Source organism: Ptychodera flava, chromosome 14, assembly GCF_041260155.1.
Source record: "Ptychodera flava strain L36383 chromosome 14, AS_Pfla_20210202, whole genome shotgun sequence".
In the NCBI taxonomy this organism is placed as follows: Eukaryota; Metazoa; Hemichordata; class Enteropneusta; family Ptychoderidae; genus Ptychodera; species Ptychodera flava.
Window position 1 is genome coordinate 33438472 of NC_091941.1, and position 13229 is coordinate 33451700.

The 13229-nt window shown below is 37.8% G+C and overlaps 2 protein-coding genes across 5 annotated transcripts in view; one reads left to right on the forward strand and one right to left on the reverse strand.

Annotated features, from left to right (window-relative positions):
* Window positions 1–13229, reverse strand: part of LOC139150238 (protein shisa-5-like) — a 192253-nt gene that overhangs the window by 138728 nt on the left and 40296 nt on the right. The gene's annotated exons all lie outside the window — the stretch shown is intronic.
* The window catches only part of LOC139150236 (mitogen-activated protein kinase-binding protein 1-like), a 55573-nt gene that overhangs the window by 41128 nt on the left and 1216 nt on the right, over window positions 1–13229 (forward strand). Inside the window, exons 21-27 of one of the 4 annotated variants that reach the window (XM_070722474.1) lie at window positions 53–114; window positions 706–859; window positions 2141–2223; window positions 3657–3692; window positions 4291–4395; window positions 4737–4999; window positions 9577–9703. In XM_070722474.1, coding sequence (XP_070578575.1) covers window positions 53–114; window positions 706–859; window positions 2141–2223; window positions 3657–3692; window positions 4291–4395; window positions 4737–4999; window positions 9577–9649 — 776 coding nt within the window. In that variant the 3' untranslated portion in view covers window positions 9650–9703. Of the gene's footprint in view, window positions 1–52; window positions 115–705; window positions 860–2140; window positions 2224–3656; window positions 3693–4266; window positions 4396–4736; window positions 5000–9576; window positions 9704–13229 lie in introns of all 4 variants that reach the window. The other 3 variants (XM_070722473.1, XM_070722475.1, XM_070722476.1) reach the window with 3 other exon arrangements.

The window sequence follows — 13229 nt, forward strand, 5'->3', positions numbered from 1 at the left end:
CAAGTGCTGTCATAGTGAAATTTGAGACAACTTCTTGTTTATCGTGATGCAGGTATCAGAGAACCAGATTACAGGTTTAGTGTTGGTCCACTACCTTCCTGGGCGAAAAAACAGGTATGTGAGAGATAATTTGATGTCAGCAACGTCTGTGATATTGGTAAAGTTTTCTAAGAGATGTTAAAGATATTTTTTTTGACCAGATGATGGTAACAAAAATGATGGATCTGACAAGATTTCTGATCATAGGACATGGCTAGTAAGAAATCCTTAACGTAACAAAATATGTTCTGAGCAGCCAAGACAACTGATTGTCTATGAAGGACTTGCTAATAGTGTTACAGTAGCAAATGATGTAGTTTTAACACCAGACTTTCAAACCACCCAAACATCAGCTGTATGGCCGAGAAATAACCAAAGCAGAGTGTACCTGGTATTGAAACAAATAGACCAATATGTGGGTTCAGATAATACACACAGCATGGCAATACAAGTCTGACTGAACAAAATGATGAATTCTGTATCTTCATGCAGAACCTGTTTTGTACTAAAACATCCTGCAGACTTTCCAGTAATTCTTATTTCTTGCATTAACCTATCATTGTATAGAAGAACAGTTTTTATTTCGTTAATCGTTTTCTACTAATTTCTAGAAATGTAATACTAATTGTAGGTTGACCAAAGACAACTTTGCTTTTCACAACTTAGGTATTAGGGGAGCAAGGAGACAGTCCAGATACATACAGTAGTCCCACCCAGCCTAAGGGTCGTTGGGCACAGAGGGTGGATGACCGGGGTTTCCAGGTGAAATCCGAATGGGAAGACAACACATCTATTCAGTTGAGACTAGCTGAGTGTATGGGTAAGCCAAGCAGTATAGCCCCTGAATGTCAACATTGCACTGTTTGTGCTGGGGTTATTTTTCATCAGCAGTTATTTGTGTGCTATTTTTTGTCCACTGTCTCTTTTTTATCTGTTATGTGAAAACATGCACACTGTCGTGTTCACAAAGTGTTCTCTGTCTTCACATCCTCACTAACATCAATGTTTTGAATGTACTGTGTATGCATTTATATTAAGTTTCAGCCGTCCAGTTGCATGCTGAAGTGTAACCATGGAGAAATTTCAGACAGCATTGGACAGCTAAAATATTTACTAGTTGTATTTATCATGTGATAATCTTCAATTGGCAATCTGTCAAAAAGTTAATTTTAAGGGACTTGTATAGACTTTTGATGTTACATAAAAAACAGACCTGTCTAGAAATTGATTCTTTATGAATTTGTGTTGCACCTCTTTATTAATATCTTTTTTGAATGGTGTGTTGTTATCAGTCAGGTCTGTAACGCATGATATTCTCAATAACCACTTCAATAAAATTTGAAAAAGTATTATATTTGAAGTCCTACATGCATTCAACATTCACATAATCCTTTCAGATGTAGCAGGAAATCCATTACATGTATATTTACATGTTCACACACTTGTTTTTGCATTCTGTGTTTGATAATGCACACGCTTTGCAAATAAATTATATTTTTTCATTAGCAAAGACATCAACCGCAAAAGAGAGCTTTTACATATCGGTGTAAAATAGCTATTGCTATATCACACACTGCTCACATTGATTTAACAATAGTGTTAGCTTTACATACAGAGATTGGTAGGATGAGCTACATCATTTATGCTCAGAGTTGAGCCAACGTGTTTGTACAAACTTGTTTCTCTTGACAGTGGTTCAATACTTGCCATAAATGCACATTGATTGCTGACTTGATCATTGTTATTTTATGAGTAGGCTCTAGTAGATGAGATTGTCAAACTTAAGGACAACAGTATGATTCATTTAGATTACACTCTTTGTACCCACTGACATAAAGTCCTAAAACATTTTATTTGCACTTACTGAACTTTAATACACTGTCATAGTAAGAAGTTATAAAATTTATGTTTCTTCCTGTGTCTGTGATTAATATTCTTTCATATAGAGTACAATACAACATTTTGCCAAAACTTGTTATACTACCTACTTGCCTAGATGGGCATGTTGTGATATGCACACTATCTAGGTTCCAACTTCATCTGGGACCCTGGTCATGCCGGCTGCTAACTCATTTCATTTCTGTGTTTGATGTAAAATCAGATCGCAGGAGACTGACCGTTGAGCAGGATACTCTTTCAGAACAAGTAAGCCAAATGCAAATTCATCTTCTCATGTTAGAGGAAGTAAGTAAAGTCCCAATTGTTTCTGTGAATGCTATTTTCCTAGAGCTTGTATAGACGTTGAGTGATGTCAGCACTGCCACTGCTTACTCAAGCATGCTCTCATTTCAAAACCAATCACTTGAAACTTCACTTCTCTAGAGTGTGTCATATTAACTGTAGTACTCTGTCCTGGTAAGTCAAATCCATTCTTTTCATATTCACTTTTGTATTTTTTTGTCCTCGTAGGCTCTAGTTTTAACCAAAATTCTTAACTGTGTAGATTTCCATGAGAAAAAATATCTGACTTCGATGTTTTTTCCAATTCTTCTCTGTTCATTGTAAAATTTTCCCCTTCATCCCTATTTAGAGACTATCAATGACTATGTTAAATGTACCTGCAGTCTGAAAAAAAGATACATCTGCATACATCTGCATGAGTCAATTCACATGCAAATGATTACTGTATGCTAATTTTGCGCATTCTTGCTCACTGATTGGTTGAACGAGAATGATTAAGTAGTTGATTTGCATATGATTTTGAAAAAAATCTGGAATGACGATACCTGTATTTACGCATGTCAAATTGACATCATTCTAATTACAATCATAACATTATTTTTGTATTGCGAGTGAGTTTTATGATTTATGAAAAGATGCAGTTCATTTGACATGTATGTCCTTTTAAGTTAAGGTTTGGTGTGGTATCATAATCTAAGGAAACAATGCCATCTCTTGATAACAATTATAATGGTGTCTTTTTTTTTCAAGTGGGAAAATATTTTTTTTGAATTCTGTAAACAATTCAAAATTATATCATAGGATCATAAGGTTTTCAGAGCACTTTCTGCTCCCCCAGCATGCCCATTAGGCAAACAAACATACAGTGTGTGAATAATGAAATGACGTTATTCCCATTCTGGTCTGTTTTTTGGGGTGAGAGTAGTGTTTTGACATCGGGCATGACTGAGTAACTGAAGCAGAACAGTGTCAACAACATCTCAATCGAGTCAGTAAAAATGCAAATGACATCAACTGATGGCAACTTTTATCTCTCTTGCCTTGATACTGAAATACTTGTTTACTTTGATTCTTTATGGGAAAATCTTTTCCAATGAAGTTCTTGGTTACTTTATAATCAGGGTAATTGGCTGCTGTGATCTACATGTGCATCCTGGTTACACTGTAATCCTCATCCATGTCATGACTATACTTGACTGTAAGGGAAATTGTATGCTGTACTCATAGAATGCATTTCCAGTTAAAAAAAACGGAGACTCATTTCACATGATCCCGTCTGTGTAGTTCTTAAACTGTGATACCTTAAGTTCCTAGTAGACATTTCTTTTCCCTTTGTCATTATGAAGCTGTTGATAAAATAACATATACTTCATAACCTTTTTGTGCTCAAAATCTTTAAATGTTATATCTAACCTCTCATGGTATTTTTATTCCAGAAAACTCGCTATGGACCTTATGCTTCCAGAAAGGAGGTAAGTATACTTGTATTGTCCTTTTGTTCGATATGAGTGTTTTGATTTGTAATAATGCTGATCAGCTTCATGGTTTTGTATTGTGTCAAATTAGCACGAGTAGGATTCCATTTCATAGACCCTGACTTTTTGACAAGTCAAGTAATTTCTCAAGCCTGAATATAGAATCCATGTTGAAACATATATTTGCAGACTTACCGTTGTACCACATGCCTCAAAGCTTTTGGCAGCATTCATGTTATTTATCAGTTGACATTCACTCCCTTTTGTGGAAGTTATCCAAGAATAACTGCCTGCTGTTTCAGAACTCTGATTAATGGAAAGGTTTTAAATGTCACTTTTCCCAGTACATTGCTGAGGGAAAGATATGTTTCCGTTGGTAGTTCTGTACCTTCTTGTTGACTTTTGCAGTATTCAAGACAGGTATTATATGTATAATGTACCATATGCCTTTATGCTTTCTACTTAGCAATACTTATGGGCAATTACACAGAGAACATAGCAACATTGTCTGCTGTTTAGCGAATACATTTGACTATCAGTGTATGATCATATGTCAATGTACTTTTGTCAGTGTGATGTATCATGTGGTTTGCAGGGAGATGCCACTGTGCTAGATGACGAGGAAGATGATGACGATGATGATGATGAATTTCTACCAGCAGCAAAGAGACTGGCTAACCTCGAAGAGATGACAGATGAGGTATGCATTTAATACACCCGACATGACTGACAGTCTGAGAGAAGTGTGGTGTTCTGTAACACAGATCCCTAAACATGATCATCAAACTTGCTTGTATCTTCATATGACATGGTATCTGTAGAGGAATCAGAATATTTGTGATTTCACTTTCATGTGCAGTACATGTAAATATCTATGCAGTCTGCAAAGTAAAAAGATGGCAAAGACGAATTTTGACAACACACAGTTCCTTGGTATATCCCAGCTTGGTATTATTTTACAGAATTCTGCTCGATGAATATCAGGCAATGCAAAATTCAAGTTTTTTGAAATTCCTATAAATTCTCTCCTGACATGAACAGAATGTACAAGATGGAGTGAGGACATCAAGGGGAAGTGAGAGAGTGGGTGTGCCACCGAGACCAAGGGACCTAGCCATTGGTAGGGCTGCTAAAGGATCAGATGATAACTTGGAGAGTCCAAGCACCCCTGACAGGGAGGTGGCAGAGACAATGGCTGGGGAGCTGTTGAAACTAGAGGGCTCAGAAGATGATGATATGGATGACAAAGAAGTGATTATCTATTTGCCGACTGAAGAGGAAGAAGAGAATGCATCCAGTGACAGGTTAGTTGGAGAGTAAAAAAGGGTCAAAGCTATAGGATCTTATATAGAGAGATTTTCTCCACAAAATACTTACCTCATCACTCCCAAATTTAATTTTTCAGGTCCATTCACACTGCTAAATGGAAAGGGACTTACTTTACTGTAGTTAGTTAAACTAAAATTAACTCTATAGTGTTGTATAGAAATGTTTTTGTGACGTTTTCCTGATTATTTAATGTTGTATAATTACAGCTGACATTGGAAATGCTGTACTTTTTACTGTATTTGAGTCATATCATGAACCCAACCTACTTTATCAATTCACATCTAGTTAGTCCCCACGGACACCGTCCGGGGGACTTATAGGTTTGGTCATGTCCGTGCGTGCGTGCGTGCGTCCGTTCACGCAGATATCTCAGAGATTCCAGGAGCGATTTCATTCAAACTTGGTACAAGGATTACTTCATATGTCATACAGATGCACGTCGATTTGTTTTTTGATATGATCCAATATGGCTGCCAGGCGGCCATTTTATTGCGATTTTTTCATGTACAGAGCCATAACTCAGACATGTTTCAACCGATTTCATTCAAAGTTGGTACAAGGACATTGACAAATGTATAGATATGCACGTCAATTTGTTTTGTGATACGATCCAATATGGCCGCCAGGCGGCCATTTTGCGGCTGACTCGCAGCGTGTTTGCAAGGTTATATCGATTGGTCGATTGTCACTATTCACTGCAACTTAGGGAGTTTATTTGTATTGTTTTAATTATATTGGTAAGATTCAGCTAACCAATAGGATAACAGCTTCGAAATCGCTGCAAGTCGGCCCCATTTTGTAACGATTTTTTCATGTACAGAGCTATAACTCAGGCATATCTCACCAATTTTATTCAAACTTGGTACAATGACATTGACCTATGTCATACATATGGACGTCAATTGTTTTGTGATACGATCCAATATGGCCGCCAGGCGGCCATTTTATTACGATTTTTTCATGTATAGAGCCATAACTCAGACATGTTTCAACCGATTTTATTAGCTCATATTTGGTTTTATATATAAATACCAAAAAGAGCTTATATGATGAGTGACCTGAGTGGCGTCTGTGTCTGTATATTTGTGGGTATGTGCGGATGTATGTCCGTCACACACAAAGGCTCCCATACCGCCAAAGCTACCGTCTCAGTATTTGGTGTACAGGTAGATCACAGTACGCAATATTACCCATAGTGCAATACGATTTGTATGCACGGAGATCAGATTGCACAGTGCGTTGTCGCCATATTGCACGACGCACAAACCACATGTGAACAGTAGCAACGCGATCAGAGTGTACGTCCAGTCTCGTCACCGCGATTGCGGTCGCCTCGAAAATATTTACATTGCAAGTGGAAACTTTGCCTTGTACATGCGTGCATGTATTTATCACCGGCCAGGAACATGTACGACACGGTTTTGTGGTTTTTCAACAGATGTTGAAAGATGGAACTTGTTTGCACATTCAGTGAATCGCCGTTATTTCTGATACCTGATCGCGAAGACAGAAACACATTTTGAAAACAAGCTGCACTGAATTGATGCGGCACCCCTTCAAATTCAGCAAATCTGTTGACACCGACTGTGAGCATATAAATAACCGGTCGCAATTTTCAATTGAAGCGATCGTGAAGTTCTGTATGAAATACCCCTATCAGCTGGCGTTTGTTGTTATTGTTATACGACCGGCCAACACAGTATCGGCAACCACGAAACAGCCTATGTCGACAGTTTGCAAAACTACGTACCTGCCTGTTCTACTCTGGGCCTGGTAGTTCACGGATCAAGCGAAAATAAACATTTAATCAAACTTCGTGCGATCGAAAAATCGAACAGGTTTACCAAAGACTTGTACATCATCTACATGAGCACATTATAGTCATCGGCGTATGACGGTGCTTGTGGTACGGTATGGTAACATAGGATTTTAGTAGCGACACAAGTGAGCGCAAACATGAGTATAGTGCATGTGCTTACGAAAGCCAAATTTGTAACATGGCGAAATACATTTTTCATTCCAATGTGACTGTCTTTTTTCAAACTCTATCTCCTCCCTCAATTTCGGGGGTCAACATAGGCATACAGTATATCTTTGGAATCGTATGTCGTACAATGATGATATGGTCTTAATTTTTCAAAATCAACATTTCTCATCAAGAAACAGGCTAAGTATCATCAAAAATCTAATTTTTCACCAAATATTTGCGATGAAATTTTTAAAAATCGGTCAAACAAAAAACTGAGACCATACGTTTACGCGGAGCAAGCATAGCAATGGCTTCCGTACTCTTCCAGGCATTGTCGATCAAAAACCAGAGAGAAGATAGCCAAAAAAAATCCCAAAAAGGTCAAAAAATAGAAACTCAACTTCAATTTTTGAATAATATGAATCTTCGGATAGAATCATGCTATAAAGATCCGGAAAAAAACCTAAAAATGTACGCCTTCCGAACTATCCCATAGAAGTAACTGCGAACGAGGATAACAAATATGTATACGCCTATGACCTCAATTTTCAGCTCGTGGCTATTTTTGGACACAGCATTAGTCATATATGTAATGGCGCCCGCCATGGCAGGATGGTGATCTCCGAGCATACAAGTCGTGTTGCATCATGGGATTAAATACGTACTGTGTAGATGTAGGGGTTGAGATGTGAATTTGTTCAAATGAACACATCAGTGTCAAAAATGTGCAAATGAGGTAAAAAAAAGCGAAATTCTGAAACAGGTTTGAAACAGGCTTACTCCACTGACTTGAGTCATTTCCTGTCATTGTCATTGAAGTGTTACATATTAACAGACCTGCTCAAACCATATGCAGTAGAGGGGAGGAAGACCGTCAGTAGAGGGGAGGAAGACCGTCTGTGGTCAAACTAAGGGGGGATAGCTGCCTTTCTGCTATGCATGTTGCTAAAGTTGACCTCCAGTACCTAAAGTTTCAGACCTTAATTCTTTTGTCATTCTTGTTTTTCTGGTTTAAATATTTCTTGTTGTTTTTCTGGTTGTACTGTGCAGAAATCATTGTCATAACATCAACGTAGAATTTTCCAGCACTGAACAGATAGAAACAACATTTATTGTTGATCTTTGGTACCCATACTGGTATGTACCAATTCTGATCAAATTTGAGCGACACCGTATAATTGCGGTATTTTTCAAAGTTGGTACAAGGACATTGACCAATGTCATAGATATGCACGTCAATTTGTTTTGTGATATGATCCAATATGGCTGCTGTGCGGCCATTTTGTTACGATTTTTTCGTGTACAGAGCCATAATTCAGGCATATCTCAACTGATTTTATTCAAAGTTGGTACAAGGACATTGACCTATGTCATACATATGCACATTGATTTGTTTTGTGATACGATCCAATATGGCCGCCGTGTGGCCATTTTTTTACGATTTTCCATGTCCTGAACCATAACTCAGACATGTATCAAGCAAATTTATTCAAAGTTGGTACAAGGACATTGACTTATAGTATACATATGTACATCGATTTGTTTCTCGATATGGTCCAATATGGCCACATGGTGGCAATTTTGTTATGGTTTTTTTCATGTCGAGAGCCATAACTCTGGCAAGTCTCAACTGATTTTATTCAAAGTTTGTACCTGGACATTGACTTATGTCATACATATACGTGTTGAATTTTTTAAACAGTAAGATCAAATATTGCTGCGTGGTGGCAATTTTGTTACGATTTTCTCATGTACTGAGCCATAACTCAGACATATTTCCACCAGTATCATTCAAAGTTGGTACAAGGACATTGACCTATTTCATACATGCTCGTCAATTTGTTTCACGTCATGTAGCAGTATCATGTCAATTATTGAAGTTTCATAATTAGGCTGATATGTCAAGAAATACTGCATCAAATTTCATGAAACTTTGTACAGATGTTAAGCTCACATTGCTTTAACAGTGGAAAAGACATTTATCAGTGTCATTTTAATTAATTTGTAATTGCATATGTAATGAACTTTCCTAATTAGAGTGATATATCCACAAATACAATGTCAGATTTGGTGAAACTTGATACAAATGTTGATCTCATAGTGTTGTAAATACTGCATTAAACTTTATGAAATATGGTACCGGTGATAATCTATTAGTGTTAGGATAGTATGAAAAAATGTTTTACAAAATCCTGTCAACTAATTCCCAGTTGACTCATTTAATGACCTTTAGGATAGTGGCCTACATTGGTTTTATGTTTTCATCTCCATGGAACTCATTCTTGGCCATTGAGTGCCATCTGTATCAATTTAGTATTTTTATCACAGACCTAATGAAGAGGACTCTATCCTCTCTGAGGACCTGTAATCAAAGTACCCATTAACAAATGGGGACTGTGTCATCAACGGTGACTTGTTCAAATGAACTTTGAAGTTGGTATTCAAAGTTGTCACAGAGACTCTGTAGATAGAAAGCATTTATGCGCTTATGGCAGTTGATCTGTATTGAGAATAATGTTTCTGAGAGAGAGTTTCTGCACTCGAGTTGCCCGAGACACTCATTATGTTTTGTTTCTCTTGCAGTTCAAAATACTGTGTGACACAAAACACAAACTTCATGAAGAAGTATGCACGAAATGGAGGAAGCTGTCATTGACCGCAATCTCTAGCCAGGATAGAAAACTAAGTACAGACAGTACTGAAAGTTTAGGTAAGGTAATCATGGTGATCATACGGCAGGCAGGCAGATACAGCGGATATAATTGCCATGAGAATTGGATGTGTCTCGTCAACGATGGCCAGTAGATTCTGACCAGCCTTATTCATAAAGTGTTTTAGTGAAGCTTTATCAGCATGTCATTATGTAGATTTATTAAGACCTTGCTTGGTAAGGTTCTCCTCCAACCAGCTGTGTTGCTTTCTGAGATAATTTCTATACAACAGTAACCTCATGTGGTGATGCCATTTTTTTACATCCGGCATAGACTGGTCAGAAACTACCAGCAGTATCTCTCATGCCAAGTACAAAAGTTTTAACCCAAGTATTCAAACCTGTTACAGTAGTAGGTTTTGCAGCAGCTTATAAAGAAACAGCTGCAGTGATTGCAGTTTTACAGCGGAGGCGACTGGAAACTGGACACCCAATTTGCAAATTACCCAGCTGTATTGCTGGCCATATAGCGAATTCACTTGGTAATTAGCGAGTGACTTTGTAATTTGCCAGCGATATCGTTTTTCATGTCAGTCAGGTGCAGACACTTTGTGCAAGCAGGGGGTATGTTGCTAAGCCTATCTGGGTTTGTATAATTCAGTGTAGGGGTGGCTGCTTGTTGCTTCATGGGATTCATAATGAATAAAGATAATAATATCTGGAATAATATCATACAGTGGAGCCAAAGTAAACCACTCAAGAAAGATATTTCATCACGCTATATTTGGTCTCATTTATGCTCTCTGAATTTCAACAAAATCTCCATCATGTTCATGAACTGCAAGTGTTGTGTTATGAATGAGTGGTTTCTTCCAAATAGAACAGCCAATGATTGGATATGACGTTTTGGCCACAGAACTTCAGAGGCCGAAGATCAGTCAAAACGATGTGTCCCGCGCAGACAGTGTGTCTGGGGAAATTGAAAACATCTGCACTGCAGACAGTCTGTCTGGGGAAATTAAAAACAGCTGCACTGATCTTCATATAACTAACAAGACACTGTGATAAGGTCAAAATATGTACAAGAAATTTTGTTTGGTCTGCAGAGGATAAATTACAGTGACACCAGTTTTTTCTTTGATTATGGTATAGGTAGGACAAATAAGTTGTCTGAATAAGACTAGTGCATGAACCAGTGCGTGGTAATGTTATCTCAATCTTCACCACAGAGTGCCAATCATAAACTCTCATTTATAACCCAAACAGAATTTCTGACTGCATCAAGTTGGCTTAATCAACAGTAAAGTGGCCTCCAAAGTTGCAGTGTCTCTACAGTTCAAAGTTACATGTATTAGCCGAAATGATCACTTCTCCTGGACCTCACTTTAAACTCGTTTGGGTAGTTTGGGTGTAAACTGAACCGTGAATGAGGCCAGACAAAGAGTCTCCACATGACTACACCCCACTCAGAAGGGAACCAGCTGCACTATTTGGACGAAACCACTCATTTACAACACGTGAAATCGACACAAACAAAAATAATTTTATTGAAATTCAGAGAGCAGTAAATGAGACCACAAGTGTAGATTGAAAAATTATCTTTATTTTAGTAGTGTAGTGTATTATATCCCCATTATATCAACACAATATCATAATTATCTTTATTCATTTTGAATCCCATGAAGCAACAAGCAGCCACCCCTATACTGAATTATACAAACCCAGATAAACTTTGTGGCAACATACCCCCTGCTTGCACAAAGTGTCTGCAGCTGACTGAAATGAAAAACAATATCGCTGACAAGTTACGAAAGTCGCTCGGTAATTACCAAGTGAATTGCTATATGGCCAGCAATACAGCTGGGTAATTTGCAAATTGGGTGTCCCATTTCCGGTCGCCTTCGCTGTAAATAAAACAGAATTATTTTCTATAAATTGCTAGAGATGTTGGTCACTAATCCTCTTGTCAATACAATTAGCTAGATGCATAGTAAGTGTCAAGTATTGACATAATTTCCAGCATGCATTTTTCCTTCCTTGAAGTATTGAAGATGGTACAGAGAAATCTACCTTGAGGACTGTCTATTTAAACAATTGCTACTAAATGTCTGCATGGACCTTTTTAGTCCCCACGGACACCGTCCGGGGGACTTATAGGTTTGGTCATGTCCGTGCGTGCGTCCGTGCGTGCGTGCGTGTGTGCGTCCGTCCGTCCGTTCACGCAGATATCTCAGAGATGCAAGAAGCGATTTCATTCAAACTTGGTACAAGGATTACTACATATGTCATACAGATGCATGTCAATTTGTTTGTGATACGATCCAATATGGCCGCCAGGCGGCCATTTTATTACGATTTTTTCATGTACAGAGCCATAACTCAGACATGTTTCAACCGATTTTATTCAAAGTTGGTACAAGGACATTGACCAATGTCATAGATATGCACGTCAATTTGTTTGTGATACGATCCAATATGGCCGCCAGGCGGCCATTTTATTACGATTTTTCATGTATAGAGCCATAACTCAGACATGTTTCAACCGATTTATTCAAAGTTGGTACAAGGACATTGACTAATGTCATAGATATGCACGTCAATTTGTTTGTGATACGATCCAATATGGCCGCCAGGCGGCCATTTTATTACGATTTTTTCATGTATAGAGCCATATCTCAGACATGTTTCAACCGATTTTATTCAAAGTTGGTACAAGGACATTGACTAATGTCATAGATATGCACGTCAATTTGTTTTGTGATACGATCCAATATGGCCGCCAGGCGGCCATTTTATTACAATTTTTTCATGTACAGAGCCATAACTCAGACATGTTTCAACCGATTTTATTCAAAGTTGGTACAAGGACATTGACCAATGTCATAGATATGCACGTCAATTTGTTTTGTGATACGATCCAATATGGCCGCCAGGCGGCCATTTTATTACGATTTTTTCATGTACAGAGCCATAACTCAGACATGTTTCAGCCGATTTTATTCAATGTTGGTACAAGGACATTGACCAATGTCATAGATATGCACGTCAATTTGTTATACATATATACGTCAATTTGTTATGTGATACAATCCAATATGGCCGCTAGGCAGCCATTTTATTACGATGTTTTCATGTACAGAGCCATAACTCAGATATGTTTCGACCGATTTTATTCAAAGTTGGTACAAGGAGATTGACTAATGTCATACATATGCATGTCAATTTGTTATGTGATACGATCCAATATGGCTGCCTTGCGGCCATTTTGTTACGACTTTTCATGTACAGAGCCATAATACTCTCAGGCATATCTCAACCGATTTTATTCAAAGTTGGTACAAGGACATTAACTATGTCATACTTATGTATGTCAATTTGTTTCATGATATGATCCAATATGGCTGCATGGCAGCCATTTTGTTACAATTTTGTGTCCTTAGCCAAAACTTGGGCATGTCTCAACTTATTTTATTCACCAATTTTAATCATTGTACAAGGACAGTGACCTATGTCATACATATGCACATTGATTTGTTTTGTGGCCATTTTTTTCCGATTTTTTCATGTCTGGAACCATAACTCAGAC